Source organism: Gadus macrocephalus, chromosome 4, assembly GCF_031168955.1.
Source record: "Gadus macrocephalus chromosome 4, ASM3116895v1".
In the NCBI taxonomy this organism is placed as follows: domain Eukaryota; kingdom Metazoa; phylum Chordata; class Actinopteri; order Gadiformes; family Gadidae; genus Gadus; species Gadus macrocephalus.
In genome coordinates, this window is record NC_082385.1 from 16,387,372 (window position 1) to 16,404,663 (window position 17,292).

Sequence of the window (17,292 nt, forward strand, 5' to 3'; positions counted from 1 at the left end):
ACGTCAAAGAACCGACGTGTTGTGCGCCATAACACCAACAGCAGAACGGTTATCCAACACTTGCGTTATAGTGTGTGTAATCACAAACACACACACATGTGGCGCTCGCACGGTCGTAGCTCATTGTCTCATTGGCGGGCCAGATTCTCTGGGCGGGCAAGGCAGAGAGACGGAAGGTAACTTGGCCCTTTATGACAACATATGGGGCCACATTCCAAATCAGCACTTCCATTTTTTCAAAAGCGATCAGGATACCTAGTGCTCGTTTTACACCAAACACAAGTTTTAGCCACTGGGGGACGAAAGCCAGGCGAACTGATAATATGTTAGAAAACCTCATAAAGTGAGTTTTTCATGTCATGGAACCTTTAAGGGATTTGACGCAAGTTTATGAGTCACAGTGTTCTGGCGCTGATTCGTTTTGAAACTCTGAAACTCCTTCGTCCTTCAAAAAACCTTGGTTTGTACACCTCGTTCCTGCACGCAGGACCATTTTGCTCTAAACCTATTCATTGCTCTCTGCTGACGTACAGTCCAATCCTATGTGCCGTTGACCGGGCTGTGCGGGATTGACCATTGATCGCTTTGTTAGTCGCTTGGCTGGCTGCTTTTGGTCGCTGTGTATTTTGCGATGTTTTCAAATAATGTATTTTATTTATTATATATAGCCTCTTTGTTTTGTTAAATGTCATGAAGTCTAATATGTTCCATTGGTTCTTAGTTATAGCGTCCTGTAGCTTGATATGAGTATAACAGCGGTTAAAAGTGTGGGCACAGTGGTCAAAGCGGTAGTAACGCTATCTGTAATCAAGAGGTTGCCCGTTCGATCCATTTTAACGTCAGGTTTTGTTTTGCTCTTTTAGTCCAAGTGATTGATGCAATCGGCCTCTTTCATTTGAACATTTTAGTATGAGTTAGTATGATAGAATGATAATTATAGGCGTAGAGCGTCGCAACTCTTTTATGATCCCAACACTTTTTAGTCAGACAGCCAGCCAGAGCCAGCAGCCAGCCGATAGCCAGCAGCCAGCCGATAGCCAGCAGCCAGCCATGGCTACACCATTCATCCACGCTCCAGCACCTTTGTGTCAGAGTTTCAGAGTTTCAAAACGAAACAGCGCCAGAACACTGTCAATAATTACCAGATTCGTAAACTTGACCCCGTGTGGAGTTTTCAAACACAGACTAACAGGCCTTGGAAAAAGTAAATCTGGTTTAAATTATGAAAGTATTCTAATCCCATAATTCTGCACCTGTGTGGCCACATCTCTGAAAGTCAGTGCTGAAACTCAGTTCTGAATATTGCAATTGTGTAAATTTACACCTTACACGTTTTTCAAAATGAATATCCACCCTTTCAAAAATGTTCCCTCATTCTATTTACAAGGTTTCAAAACCGGGAAATTAAATTTTACACTGGGAGAACAAGTGTCAGAATTGAAACTGTAAAAATGTGCTGGTGAAATATTAGTAACTTTGAATATCTGTTGGTGAGAATAATGAAGAAGGAAAATTGCACACAAAATCATGTTTGCTTGTTTGAAGGCTATAATATATATCTTTTATTTAGGCTATAATCTTTCTTTTCAATGTTGCAGAACCTTTTTTTACAAGATGTGGGGTTTTCAATCACAGATTAACAGGCCTTATAAACTTGTTTCTCATGTTTGTATTGTGACAGGATTCTAATGCCATACCAATACAGCAAAAATTTTATTCAATGAGAGTGTGTGTTATTCAATGATATATGTGGCCTATATTTGGAGTCCTAGCAAATAAGGCGTGACCCAAAGGTTCAGTGGGGGATCCGGTTAAAGTTTCACTCGGTTGGAGGCGGGTCGTAGTTTGTGTACCAAATGTGCACCAGTGATATTTGCAACGTGGGTCTACGGACACGCACGCCTTGTTTGAGTGGCATTCCCTGCCTTTCACTTGATCAATTATGTCGCGGATATTTAACATTATAAACGTTCAAGTGCGAAGAGACTTGGCGTTGCGTCGGGGGATTGCACGACTTCCAATTCGCACAATATCTAGTACATCAAGAAAAAATAATGACAGGTGAGACCCTTTTTCTTTTCATTTTGGAAGACACTTCTATTCATTAGCATAATCCCACTTTAGTAGGCTATTAAACAGTATTTTTTTGCATGCAGAGGAATAGCCTAATCCAGAGAGATAAAGTTGTTGGCGAATCAAAAGAGCGGGTTTTTTAATCCTTACAAGATTCTTCAAATTGGTCAGAAATTCAGAAAAAATTATCAACGAGCGTGAAAATCACTTTCCTTTGCTACATAGACCAATGGTCTACGTTCACATCGCTTCTGCATTGTCTGGCAAACATCTCTCGACCCCCAATAAACCCCACACATGATAACAAAAACATACTGTAGCCTACCAATGGTTAAGTCACTAAAAACATACTGTAGCCTGCCAATGGTTAAATCACTGCCCCCTCGTGTGCTCAGAGACGCGTCAACCGTGCTGGGGAAGCGCTGGAAGGACACCGCGGACACAGTCATCATCGGCGGGGGCTGCGTGGGCGTCAGCCTGGCCTACCACCTCGCCAAGGGCGGCATGAAGGACGTGGTGCTGCTCGAGAAATCCGAGCTGACGGCAGGCTCCACCTGGCACGCTGTAAGTCGTTCCTCAGTAGCAATAGTATCATATCGCTGTAGTGGTTGTTGTTGATGATGATGTTTTTGTAGTTATCAAACCAGTATGAAGGTGTGAAGCAGCGATGCTCAGGGCTGGGTTATCAAAGTGGGCCGGCATGCAGATCTATATAACAGAAAGCATTTTGTCAGTTCAATATACAGATTTAGGTGGGCATCACCATTTGCATTAAACAATAAAACCAAAGTGTCTAATACTGTAAAGGGTCTTCCCACCGATTTCAAATCAATGCATTGCAGACTCAAAACAATCCTGAAAAATAAAAATAAATTAGAAAACAAAAATCTATATTATTTTAATGTTAACATCCAATTTGAACCAACTCTCTACAGTGGCATTGCTGTATGGATTGTTCTTAGATCTTTGTAATGAACCATGTGTCTGTGCAGGCTGGTCTGACTGCATACTACCACCCTGGGATCAACCTGAAGAAGGTTCACTACAACAGTATCAAGCTGTACGAGACCCTGGAGGAGGAGACAGGACAGGTCAGGACATCCAACCCCTTATACATTCATATATCAGGATGTTATATTGATTTATATATGATGACATTATCATATATATATATATCATCATGATGTTATATTGATTCATACAGGATGATATTATCATACATCACACAATCTGGATCCAAAGTTACTTCACACTAATGGCCTAAGTCACGGGTGTGTGCGTGTGTGTGTGTTTGTGTGTGGTGTGTTTGTGTGAGTGTGTTTGTGTGCGGTGTGTGTGTGTGGGTGTGTGTGTGTGTAATTGTATGTATGTGTGGGTGTGTGTGTGTGTGCGCGTGCATGCATTTGTGCGTGTGTGTGCGTGCGGGTGTGTATTTTTGTGTGTGTGTGTGTGTGTGTGTGTGTGTGTGTGTGTGTGTGTGTGTGTGTGTGTGCGTGTGCGTGTGTGTGACCGGCGCCCTCCGTCCCTGCAGGCGGTGGGCTTCCACCAGCCCGGCAGCATCCGGATCGCCAGCACCGCTGTGCGGGTGGACGAGCTGAAGTACCAGATGGCCCGCGCCCACTGGCACCCCACGCCGCAGTTCCTCATCACACCAGAGAGGGTGCAGGAGCTCTTCCCTCTGCTCAACATGGACAAGGTAGTACATGTTTACATGGCTAGAAACATCTTAACGGCCCTTAACAGCACACAACAACAGTATTGAAGATATAGGCCTGTAGCTGGAACGGTCTATGAACAGGATCCATTCCGGTTTTTACTGGAATTAAGACCGGGTGATGTGGATTCATGATTGGGTCAGCTCAGCTCAGGAGGTAGAGCAGGTTGCCTTATAACCAGAAGATTGTTAGTTAGATCCCCGGCTCCTCCTAGCTGAGTGTCGAGGTGTCCCTGAGCAAGACACCTCACCCTTACTGCTCCTGACGAGCTGGCTGTCACCCTCATTGTGTCAATGTGTGTATTAACCGTTGTCAGTTGCTCTGGATAAATGTGTCTGCTAGATGCCCTAACTGTAAATGGACCACCTAGGATAGTGCCCAAGTGGCACTATCCTAGGTGGTCCTATCTTAAGTGGTCCTATCCTAAGTGGTTCTGTTCTAAGTGGTCCTATCCTAAGTGGTTTTATCTTAAGTGGTTCTATCTTAGGTGATCCTATCCTGAGTGGTTCTGTTCTAAGTGGTTCTGTTCTAAGTGGTTCAACAGTTAAGGGGTTCTATCCTAAGTGATCCTATCCTGAGTGGTTCTATCCTCAGTGGTTCTATAATGAAGGGGTTCTATCCTAAGTGATCCTATCCTGAGTGGTTCTATCCTCAGTGGTTCTATAATGAAGGGGTTCTATCCTAAGTGGTCCTATCCTGAGTGGTTCTATCCTCAGTGGTTCTATAATGAAGGGGTTCTATCCTAAGTGTTCCTATCCTAAGTGGTTCTATCCTCAGTGGTTCTATCCTGCTCTGTGTTCATCTTCAGGTTCTGGCGGGTCTCTACAACCCTGGAGACGGCCACATCGACCCCTACTCCCTGACCATGGCCCTGGCGGCCGGGGCCCGGATGTACGGGGCCCAGATCTACAACCCAGCCCCGGTCACGGGTCTGACCCCCACCTCAGAAGGGACGTGGGACGTGCAGACTCCTCACGGAACAATACGGGCCAAGCGCATCGTCAACGCTACGGGTAGGTCTGAAGATGAGACATGCTGGGCGTACAAACACTGCGTCACATCACAGCCCTGGTGAACAGAAATATATTATGATTATATTATGTTGACATTATAATATAAAACTGCAAAATAGAAACATAATGGTTTACAGAGCGGGTTTACAGCTTACCGCTGCTGGTTTAGGTATGTCCTGCAGCCATTTTCTGCCCGCTGAAACACCACTTAATTGGGAACTTCAGAAATTAGCCAACGCTAATACATTTTGTAACCTGCAGTTCTATAGTGGTTACATAACGTAGGAACAGCATACAGACCACAAACTTTGACCAGCCGCACAGAACTAGATATAGGGACGCGGAGGGGCGCATGGTTGGAACCGGGTCAAACCAGCTCTGGGTTGATCTTGTTATCAAGTCTTCTTTTGCTTGTGTGACTCTTAACTCACAACAGTTCTGGATTCCTCTATGGTCATTAGTTGGGGAGCATAATAACTCTTCACACGACATTCAATCAATTAACATCACAAAAATAAACAATATTGTTTATGCTGCTCAAATATTTGTGTATATATATATATATATATATATATTACTATTACTATCTAACTAACTACTAGAATGTTCTCCCACTAATTAAACATGATTATACATGCACTTTTGAAAACACATATTCTTGTACAGTGATACATTAGATAAATATGATTGTTGTGTGCTATCTGGACTGGGTGCCCTCAGTTTGGGCAGAGGGGCCAAAACACGCAAAGCAAACAGATTCCAACCAATCCTGGAGCAGCTCCTCACGACACCCCCTGAGCACAAAACTCAAACTTCAGGACAAGCCCTTCTCTGTCGAGACAGCTGCTGTTCCCACTGTAGTTCATAGCATTTATGTCAAGACCTGCAGAAACTAAGTGTTGACACACAAGTTGACACACACCCTACTGTAAATGTGTTTGTGTGCATGCATATTTCTGTGTGTATGTGTCTGTGTACTTGTACATGCATTTGTTTCATGTGTGTGTGCATATGCCTGTATGTTTTTGTGTGGGTATGTGCATGTGTGTGTGTGTGTGGGTGTGGGTGTGTGTGTGTGTGTGTGCATGTTCGTTGTTTTTGTAATGGGATTGGGAACAGTTGCTCTCGCTTTTCAGTCAGCAGAAATAACTCTGGGAAACCAGATCCTTGCAGGCTGTGGAAGCATTTCTTAGAACCAGGATCTCTGGTGTCTCTTTCCCTGTTCCTCTGCTTTCGATTTGCGCCATGCTCCTCCTACTCCTAACGTCGTAGCCTACTAAACCCAGCGTGAGCAATGAGTGGAGGACCGATAGTTGCTACATTGGCAGAGCATGGACTCAACAATGCAAGGGACCGGCTGAATTTGCCGTTTTACCGTCAACGTGTTTCTGAAGGTCCACGTCAGAGCGTTACACGAGGCGGACCTTGGCAGGGCTGCTTGGTGTTGTCTCCACCTCATGTTAAAGTGTCCACAAGGGGGCGGCAGAGCGTCAAACCATCTGAAAAAGATCTCGCCAAATCATTTCAATGTACTGCTGAAAAGCTATTGGTGTATGCAAGCAACTGAAAACAGTGCTTTGATGTATAAATATCTATCTATGTTTATGTTTGTTTCCATTAGGTCACTTGGTTGAACAACACCCAAAGACCAAATAAGATATGGTTGTTAATGATGATCGTGGACTTACACACGTATGTTGATTGGTGACAGGATTCTGGGCCAGAGAGGTGGGCAACCTGATTGGCTTCCAGCACCCCACTATCCCGGTTCACCACCAGTACGTCGTCACGGCGACGGTGCCGGAGGTGAAGGCCTTGAAGACGGAGCTGCCCGTCATCCGGGACCTGGAGGGCTCGTACTACCTCCGCCAGGAGAGGGACGGCCTGCTGTTCGGGCCCTACGAGAAGATGGAGAAGATGGTGCTGCAGGACTCCTGGGTCAGAGACGGAGTGCCGCCAGGTCGGTGGCCCGATTCTCCCTGGATACATAAAGGGCCTTCTCATTGGTCCATTTTCATGTATTTCAATCTTTTATTTTTTTTATAAAAGCTCTTATTTTATTTTATATTCTTCCCAGTGAAATTAAATAAAGCACATAGTCTGTAACTCCTAAAATGAAGAGACAGATATTTACATTACATTATGTTACCTCATAATATCACATTGATGAAAACATGTTTGTTGAAGTATCTATCAGGGCTTGTCGTCTTGTTAACTTAGACGGCCTCTGCCTATCTGATGTGTAACAGTCTCTCGCTGTCCTAGCTCGTGTTATCGTAGCCATCATTCTAATTGCTTGTTCATCCTCAGGGTTTGGTAAGGAGCTGTTTGAGTCAGACCTGGACAGAATCATGGACCACGTGGAGATGGCCATGGAGATGGTTCCTGTGCTGAAGACGGCTGACATCATTAATATCGTGTCTGGACCAATCACATACACGCCTGATCTGCTTCCAATGGTCGGACCGCACCAGGGAGCTAGCAACTACTGGACGGCCATCGGCTTCGGGTGAGTCGAGATGTTCTTCTGCTCTAACTGGATGTGTGTTTACACATTTAAGTCAGTTCATGTTACTTAAAAGTCAAGGGTTAGCCAACATTAAAATAATAATAATTATCCAAGCAAGCTTATAGTTAATTTAGATACATGTCTTTAAGGAGCAGGTAGGGGTTAGACATTACAGAGACGGGTCATTAAGGAGCAGGTAGCGGTTATTCAGCTGAAGGATGGCTACAGGTGCAAACAAACCCTGTGCCTTTCAGCCGGGTATCAAACACCCAGTGTGCGAAATACATGGCTAATTTGCACAGGACTGGCTGGCTTCACTTGGCAAAAAATAACATATTTGTGAATAAATTTTTTGACATTTTAGACCCCCTCAAATTTTGTTTTGGAGGCTTTCAGGAGGTCTCATGGGTAAATCGAGGGGATGGAGCTCCCCAGCCCCCCCCCCCCTCCGTATTTCGCACATTGCAAACACCCTCGCCGCTATCAGGCCTCATTCTCATTGATTGAACGTGGTGTTTCCCCACCAGCTACGGGGTGATCCACGCTGGAGGAATCGGGAAGTTCTTGAGTGACTGGATCATCTCTGGGGAGCCCCCCTATGATCTCATCGAGTGTGACCCCAACCGCTACGGCCGATGGACGGACGTCCCCTACATGTGCGCCAAGGCAAGGGAGTCGTACGGCTACAACAACGTGGGTAGGTGGTCCGGTGGGCTAACGGGCCCTTCGCACAGGAGCTCCGGATCCTCTCGTGAGAATCAGCTCCGGAGAGGATTTGGAGTCGCCCGTTCACACATGCAACACAGGAGATCAGCCGCATCAGACGTGTTCATCGCGCGTGCTGGAGATACTCCGGAACTGTAGGCGAGGGGTTGCGCCCGGGCAGAGCGTGTAGGAGGCCGGACGTGACGCATAATGTATGCAGCGCAAGTCGCACTGTTTTGTTTTAGAAGATGGCGGCTGAGCCACTTTATTTACAGTAGAGTGGAAAGCAGTTAAAAGTTAGAACGCAAATACAGGCGAGAAGCGAAAAGTACGAGGCTCCCGGTTTCGTGCCTGTTGCATGATAGAAACGTCATCAACACGTCAGCAACACGCCCAATAACCTCACAATGTTTATGATAATAATGTTTTTTGTTGTTAGAAGCTCACACTGTCGCTGCTCTGCTCTTGATTACTTCAGTGGGCTTCCCTAAGGAGGAGCGCTTTGCTGGCCGCCCCACCTACAGGACCAGCGGGGTGTATAACCTCCTGAAGGACAAGGCCTCCATGGGCTTCCACTCCGGATGGGAACAGCCCCACTGGTTCTGCAAGGATGGAGACGACGCCGGATACAAGTAACGTTACCCACATCTTCAGTTCAGAGACAAACTCAGTGTTCACTATTCATTAGTAACAGCTCCTTTTGCAACTACAATGCTTTTGTGTGTGGCACTGTTAATTATAGTGTCAGTTTCCCATGAAATTGAAATTCTGTTCTCCGGTTTCATTGCTGCGGGCCGCTTACACACCCATACACACACACACACACACGCGCGCATGCATTTTTTAATGGTAGTGCCAACGATCACCCTTTTTGTTCAACCATGTCTCAGCAGATTGCCTTTTTAACGGAGCACTCCACCACTGTGTAGCGTTACTACTGATCCAAGTCACTAGTTATTTTATCACTAATCCGGAGTCTGTGAGAATAGTGGCGCTGTCCTTCAGCGGCCCAGATAACCTCGGCCTGACCTCCAGCAGGGACGTGGATTCTGTCAATGTGTCAGCGACCCCATGCTTACTCAGAGCCCATGTTATACAAGCCCACCTTTGAGATTATGGATCCAAAACCACAGCTGTCTGCTCCCCACCTCAACACCACCAACCCCACGTTCTAATCAGCTCATTACCTTTGATAAAGCATTGAGATGGATCTGAGGAATTTCTAGTAAGATTACATTCCTATTTCTGCCTCTAGAAATGGAATGACTAATAATTTGCATTCCCATGCACACAACAATGTTATTTAAACTTGCATGTCTTCTCAATTTGATTCTCACATTAGTATTTACATTAAACAGTGCTATTATAAGGCCTTTATCATTTATTATTTTTAAGGTCCAATGGCATGAAAATGTCTCTTTATGAGGTTTTCTAACATTAATATGAGTTCCCTTAGCCTGCCTATGTTCTACCCCACAAAAAATTAAAGCTCAGACGTGCCGATTTGGAATTTGATCCCATATGTCATCATATGGGGCCAGGTTAACTCTTTCTCTGCTTTGCCCGCCAAGAGAATTTGGCCCGCCAATGAGACAATGAGCTACGACTGTACGAGCGCCACATGTGTGTGTGAATACACACACAATAACGCAAGCCTGCGGAAAGCTCCCATTGGGTGAAAAGACTAGACTGCGTCGGGTTCTCTGACATCTCTGGTAGCCTACTTCCACAAGTCCAGATTGAACCGCAACATGGAGGAGAAAGGGATTGTTGCCCGCGATTGTTGCCTGCGATTCTCTCCCTCGGAGCCCCGCTGCCGGAGCCCCACTGCCGGAGCCCCACTGCCGGAGCCCCGCTGCCGGAGCCCCGCTGCCGGAGCCCCGCTGCCGGAGCCCCGCTGCCGGAGCCCCGCTGCCGGAGCCCCACTGCCGGAGCCCCGCTGCCGGAGCCCCGCTGCCGGAGCCCCGCTGCCGGAGCCCCGCTGCCGAGAAGCCATGCAGGAGACAATCCTGGGCAGCAATCGCGGGCAACAATCCCTTTCTCCTCCATGTCAGTTCAATCTGGACTTCAGGGAGTCAGAGCCAGAGTTCCTTTCCCCCAATTCCTTCTCAACCTTGGCCGAGATAACCCCCACTACGAGTCTCGTTGTGGAAGTACGGCAGTCCACAAATGGCAACAATCCCTTTCTCCTCCATGACGCGGTTCAGTCTGTACTTCAGATTGATGTGGAAGTGGAAGAACTACAGATGTCGGAGGACCCGACGCAGTCGTTTAATATATATTATATTATATAGATAACTCTATATGATATGATATTATTTCGATATAAACCTCCAGGACTCCTGCCGTACTACCCGGAGTATTATATTAACAGAACACGGCCAAAAGCTGTGTGCGCCTCCGGATGATATTATGATTCCGAGCCATTGCGATGCATCCACTGTAAACACTTGTGCTTAGTACCGTGGCCGCAAGCTGCTCAGGGCCAAACCCTGACCCTCCACCTTGACCCGCCTCTAAAAAACGGCACGTTTGTGGAAAGCTCATTGTGGGACTGGCTCGTTGTGGCTGTTATTCTGCACCAAGGCTCAATTCCTTGAACGTCGTCAAATACTGTATCAGGGGCCAACTAACACCTATATAAAAGCATCCATAAAGTAGCATGCCATGGGACCTTTAAATAACTTACATTACAAATGGCATCAGGTGGTGACCTCTGGTGAGGTTGAATTAACTCCTGTAAACTGCTCCTGTATCCTCCATCCCTAATGGGGCATCACTAATGGTCATGTTTGTCTGGTGTTCCGTAGGCCTAGTTTCCGTCGGACCAACTGGTTTGGACCGGTCGGTCGGGAGTGCAAACTGGTGATGGAGAAGGTTGGTGTCATCGACTTGACGCCCTTCGGCAAGTTCACCGTGAAGGGGAGGGACTCCCAGAAGCTGCTGGATAGACTTTTTGCCAACACGATGCCCAAGGTACAATTCCCATGGTCTTACTTCATTATTTAATTATCGATGTACTAAATAATTCAATGTCTGAACTGCACAGTATTGTACAATTACTTGAGCCCCTCATACTAGGATAATTTCCTCATTATTTTTTAAGCTTAAAGTGGCGGTAGGTGGGATTTGAGAGTTACAAAGTGAGAGAGCGGATGAGAGCAAGATTTCGAAAACTATACAACCCTAAAAAATGTAACCTCCCATACTGCTCCCTCCCTCCCTACATCCCTCTGCCATTGAGATCATAACACTGAGGGCACGAATATGATTGACAGGAAAGATGGATTTCCCCAAGTGTTCATGAGTCGGGAGCCTTCCAAAATGTTAACGGTCTCACAGAGGAGGGCGCAGTCCCCTCTAAACAGATCTTCTCACAGAAAATTTCACTCATAACAGCGGACAGATGGCTATGGTATTTCTTACCTATTAAACTCAAATGATAACTCTTAAAAAGTACCTACAGCACCTTTTAAATTGCAAACAGTATATCGCTTCACCTACTGACTTGAAGGAGCATTGATCCAAAGTAATTAAAGAAGCATAATCAAAAGGCAGGATCCAAGTGCTGTGCTGTGTGCTGGGACCTCAGCTCGGTGGTTTGCCTCCTTACCTGCTCCTAGTGTAGTGTTCACACTCAAATTAGTTATAGACTGGTGATGCATGTATCAATGTCTCCATACTATGGAGTGGCTCCCTTTACATTATCTGTCCAGTACAGTATCCGTTACACCCCTTAACATCCCTGGATCCGTCCCTCTTTCTGTGCCCCTCCTCACTCATCTGCACCCATTTTCCTCAGGTGGGTCTGACCAACATCAGTCACATGTTGACCCCCAGCGGGCACGTGTACGCTGAGGTCACCATCACGCAGTCGGCTCCTGGCGAGTTCATGCTGATCACCGGCTCTGGGTCCGAGCTTCACGACCTCCGGTAAGAGGGGGCCACCGGTATTCATGTGCACACCTAACTCACCTGACACAGACACGCACTCACAGAGACGACACACGCGCACGCCGCATACTCACGCACACTCACAAACAAACACACACCCGACATGCACCAACATGCACACACGCTCGCTCGCTCGCTCGCTCACTCACTCACGCACGCACGCACGCACGCACGCACGCACGCACGCACGCACGCACGCACGCACACTTACACACATACACACATACACACATACACACACACACACACACACACACAAACACACACATTAATAGTACATAATAGTGCATAACACACCATGACCCTAATACTACATAACCACCTGCTGCAGAAGAGTGGTTAAATCTGACACTTTAATTACAGCATGGACTGGAAAAACTAGTTTAAATGTTCAAGACATGCCCTCTGTTCACAACATGCTCTTTGAAACGTGTGTGTGTGTGTGTGTGTGTGGCCGTAGGCCCTACACACTACACAACTGGTCTAGCTGCGAGATCGCTTCAATGCACATATTAGACAACTTGTAACATCTTGTCACGGGTATCCTGAGGTCGTTGAGGTTTCGCACTCCTGTTGACTGATTTGCAACAGGGAGTGGCACATTTGAAAATGTTGCACGAGGAAGGCTCCACATGGAGTCTGGTCTCCAAATCACCTTAGTCCGTTCTCTACTACCTCTCCACTAACTTTGTCTGGTCCTGCCAGCTTAAGTCATCAAAACGCGCGCCAAAGAGACACACACTAAAATAGAACGCCCGCAAGAAGGTGGTTTTCCTCATTGTTTTTATATAATGATAGATTATATCTATAAATATAGATATATTTAATAATAATAATAATAATAATAATTAATTTTATTTATAATGCACTTTATATTCAAGAATCTCAAAGTGCTTCAGAGAAAAAAAAACTATCAGTTTTATCAGGTATTTAACCTGCTAGATATCTTGGAGCTCTGTGAGACGTGGGCAGAGCTCCAAGCGCTCACCGGAGCCCTCACCGGAGCGCCCACCGGAGCCTCCGAGCTCGGGCTTTTGTCTTTGATTTCTGAAAATCATGGCGATCAGAAAATCTGGCAAAAATTGTGTACTGTGAACTGAGCTTAAGACATACATTTCCCTTATTAATATGTTAGTCCTTTAAAGGAACTCCTACAATAAACTAGCAGGGGCTACAGTCCATGTAACTTACAGTGCATTGAGATGCTTGTCGGTACGGAACAGATGAAGGTTAGGCCCGCAGCTAGACCGTGCAAACCAAGGCTCAAACACACAACCCTTCGGAAGGAGGTCGATATCCCAGCCCCTCGCCTACCACTCCATATCATCCCATCTGACCACCTCTTTCTCCCCAGGTGGATGGAGAAGGAGATCATGGAAGGCGGCTACGAGGTAGACATCAAGAACGTGACCGAGGACTTAGGCGTTCTGGGCGTAGCGGGACCCAGTGCCCGGAAGGTTCTCCAGAAGATCACCGATGAGGACCTGAGCGACGCAGGGTTCAAGTTCCTCCACTGCAAGACCATCAAGCTGGCGGGCATTCCGACGCAGGCCATTAGGATCTCCTACACAGGTACTGAACACCTTCCGAACCGTTTATATCACATATGTAGAGATACTACTCCAAGTTTAGTTAGTTGATTGCTTTTCTGGGATTTAATACCCAGTTCCCTTGGTTCTGGTTCACTCCCAGAACTTTAGGCAGATCCGTCTGTCTACAGGAGCTGAGATTATAATAGATTTGTAAATCAAAAACGTATTTTAGAAATAATCCATCTCCTGTAAACTCATATGCATATCTAGTGACTCAAAGTGATGTTCTGAACCCGTAGATTGGGAACCCTTTTGGTACACACTGACTCTTTGTTTAATGTGTGTGTGTGTGTGTGTGTGTGTGTGTGTGTGTGTGTGTGTGTGTGTGTGTGTGTGTGTGTGTGTGTGTGTGTGTGCGTGTGTGCGCATGTGTGCATGCGTGTGTGCTTGTGTGTATGTGTGTGTGTTTGTGTGTGTGTGCATGTTTAACGTGTGTGTGCGCATTTGTGTGTGTGCATGTGCGTGTATGTGCGTGCGTGCGTACGTGTGTGTGTGTGTGTGTAGGGGAGCTTGGCTGGGAGCTGTACATGGAGCAGAAGGACATGGCCGCTCTGTATCAGGCCATCATGGCGGCTGGCCAGGAGGAGGGCATCGATAACTTCGGTACCTACGCCATGAACTCCATGAGGCTGGAGAAGGGCTTCAGAGGATGGGGGGCCGAGGTACTGCCCACCCTGATAGAATGATCTTTGACCTTTCATCGTTAGTAGGCAGGAGGTTTTCAGAGTTGTGTCCCCTCTGAATGGCTTTACAGCTGTTGGATGTGAACTAGCGTAGCTCGGCTGGGTGGCGTTACAGGGAGGGGTGAGTGGGAGGGGTTTCTGGTGAGTGGGAGGGGTTTCTGGTGAGTCTGAGGGGTTTCAAGTTGAGTGGGAGGTGTTTCTTGTAAACAAAGAGAGAGGTACGGGTTGGCAAGCATTTTTATAGTTTTTTAAAAACATGACATTTGATAACATTTTAACCTATTTTTAACATTATTGATATCACTATGGATCAGCATTGACTACAGAAATGTCCAGGTCCTTTTAAGCTACGAACTTAAAAGGTATATACCTTTATATGTTACACAATGTAACTAAATATAAAATTATTATACATGATTAAATTAACATGGTTTTCCCCCTTTGCTCAAGATGAACTGTGATACCAATCCTCTGGAGGCAGGCTTAGAGTACTTCATCAAACTGAACAAGGTAACAACTGATTTATGTACGGGCTTCGATCCCAATCTGGCAGTCTGCTGCTGCTGCTGCTGATGATAACTTGTTTTCTTGTCTTGTGCTGGTCTGCAGCCCGCAGACTTCATTGGGAAGGCAGCCCTGCAGGAGGTCAAGGCCCAGGGTCTAAAGAGGAAGCTATCCTACCTCACCATGGACACCGACAACGTGGACCCCGAGGGCAATGAGACCATCTGGCTCAATGGCAAGGTGGGCTTCACGTTGCTTTGTTCCACTTTAATACGGTTCCGTTTGGGTCCCACCAAAAATTATAAAGTTGTTAAACAAGCAGAATTCCAGTTAAATTATAAACTGTCTGCTGCTCCTCAATAAAGCTATACTGTATGATGTGAGAGAGCTAGCATGATTTGAAATTAGCTTCTCTTCGGAGTTCCGTTTAACTCCTCCCCCACCCTTCAGGACTCCCTGCCCCAACCCCTCGACACAGAGCCGTGCACGAGCGCTAATGCTGCTTACGGCTTACTTCAACGGCAACCATTGCGTCACTTTTCAGGCCATTCAACTCCCTCAGCTGTCGCCATCGCTGAAAAGCGAATCCAATATTTATTCTCGTTTTTCCTCGAGCATTCTCCAACTTTTTTTTTGTTGCTGCCTTTTCATTTTCTGTCTTTCCTTTTCTTGCCTTTTTAAAAGGATGAACCGGGGCAAGTAACGGTGGCAGTGGTAACTTCTGTTTTTTTTCTTCCATCGTGTTAACGTTGTAGGCTCACTAGGTCTAGTCCACTGTCATGAACTACTATGATAACAACGCTTTCTTTGCCCTCCGTGAACGCGCTCAGGCCGGCTCATGCTCGTACACAGAGGGGAGAGAACGCGCAGGCTTGTGATTGGTTCTTTAGATTCGGGTACAATGTCTCCGATTGGTAAGCATTTTAACAGGTTTATAGCAGATACAGAATTCGTTTTTTTTTCGCTTCTTTTTCATTGCCCATAAGTTATTTATTGCTGTCAGGATGTATAAACCAATTTCAACAACATATTAAAAAGTGCATATCACTGAAAATCGTACAATATGCCTTTAATATATTTTCCAGAGTGGTGGTTTTCTATTGGTTGGGCACCCAAGCTGAAGCTAGTGTGACGGGTTTGACAATGCCAGGGCCGGTGCTCAGCATAGGCGACCTAGGCGATTGCCTAGGGCGGCAAATGTGTTGGGGGTGCTCTCTGGTGGCGCCCTTAATTAATTAATAAAAATATACGAAACAAGCGAAATGAAACCAAACATGTTCCCAAACGGAACGGAGAAGGGAGGGGGCACGGGAAGCCCTGTCCAGGGCGCAATTTAACTTTGAGTCGCCCAGGGGACCGAAACGGTCAGCGCCGGCCCTGGACAACGCCTTCACAATGTCCTATGGAACCCAATATTCAGATGAATATTCCAGAAGAATTAACCCGACACGTTGCCCTGGTGTTGTTCGGCAGGTGGTGGGCAACACGACGTCTGGGGCGTACAGCTACAGCACCCAGCAGAGCCTGGCCTTCGCCTACCTGCCGGTGGAGCTGTGCTCCGTGGGCCAGAAGGTGGAGGTGGAGATGCTGGGGAGGAAGTACGCCGCCATGGTGGTCCAGGAACCTCTCGTCCTCACCGAACCTACGAGGACCAGGCTGCAGAAGAAGTCCAAGAGCAAAGCCTGAGCAGAATCTTGACTAGCCGACGATGAGCTATTTCTCTTTCTGGTTTTAATTACCGTGAATGAGGAGACACGTGGTTTATGAAGAACAAAAAGACAAAACAAAGATATTTGTATTGGTTTTCCAATGCATTGAGCTTTTTGTTTGAATGATGTGAAGATACATGCAGCTCGAAGGGGAAGTGGGCATGGAAACTGAAGCTGTGGTTATGTCACAAATGGCCCTCTTTGGTTCAGTCACTTCCTGTTCAGCTTTTTGCCATCGGTGCATTTGACCTAAGTTGTTTGTCAGTATTCTCTAAAGAAGTCTTAGATGGAGTTGATCTTCTTACATTTTACTGTGATGGTGGTGATGCTTAATGTATATTTGCTTCCTGATGCATATTTGCCTTATTCTTTATCTTGAAGAATTCAATACCTACATCTTAAATCATAAGCTTTTATAATGAAAGGAAAACTAAATAGTATTTTTCAATAGGTAGGTCTAATATATTGCATACATTTGCTTAAGTTTGCATAATTTACAGTTGAGATGTGATAACATTTCATGGATGTGTTGAACACAGTCGTTCAATTGATTTTAATTTAACAAAATGAAAAATACAATGTCAGATATACAGCAAGAAACAAAGGGAACAGTGCTTACAGCACACTACTTTTTGTACATTTTCACAATACCGTTGATGTTCATTAAACTGGTCCTGTTTAATTTAAGCCTAATTGAAAACGTATTAAATAAAAGGCAATAGTTAGAAAACGTTGTTTTCCAAAACAATAATAAGTTTGCTGTTATTTGGGCAGATTTTATAAAGCTTTATAATTTGACGTTGGCATATAAATTGGAAAACTGCTTGCACATTGT

The 17,292-nt window shown here is 45.9% G+C and overlaps 1 protein-coding gene across 1 annotated transcript; it reads left to right on the top strand.

Moving 5' to 3' along the window:
- Nucleotides 1-1,843: 1,843 nt before the first annotated feature.
- On the top strand, nucleotides 1,844-17,286 carry dmgdh (dimethylglycine dehydrogenase). The gene is made up of 16 exons (XM_060050551.1): nucleotides 1,844-2,061; nucleotides 2,469-2,637; nucleotides 3,066-3,164; nucleotides 3,605-3,769; nucleotides 4,597-4,801; nucleotides 6,513-6,761; nucleotides 7,112-7,310; nucleotides 7,838-8,007; nucleotides 8,494-8,647; nucleotides 10,826-10,991; nucleotides 11,818-11,948; nucleotides 13,324-13,541; nucleotides 14,066-14,223; nucleotides 14,695-14,754; nucleotides 14,854-14,988; nucleotides 16,222-17,286. The coding sequence occupies exons 1-16, from the start codon at nucleotides 1,943-1,945 to the stop codon at nucleotides 16,432-16,434; spliced, it is 2,610 nt and encodes an 869-aa protein (XP_059906534.1). The 5' UTR covers nucleotides 1,844-1,942; the 3' UTR covers nucleotides 16,435-17,286.
- Nucleotides 17,287-17,292: the final 6 nt, after the last annotated feature.

Bases quoted from the DNA above. Each gene is read 5' to 3' on its own strand.
- dmgdh (XM_060050551.1), top strand. From the start codon at position 1,943: ATGTCGCGGATATTTAACATTATAAACGTTCAAGTGCGAAGAGACTTG. The intron at 2,638-3,065 runs GTAAGTCGTTCC...GTGTCTGTGCAG, and splicing joins CAGGCTCCACCTGGCACGCT to GCTGGTCTGACTGCATACTA. The intron at 3,165-3,604 runs GTCAGGACATCC...CCGTCCCTGCAG, and splicing joins TGGAGGAGGAGACAGGACAG to GCGGTGGGCTTCCACCAGCC.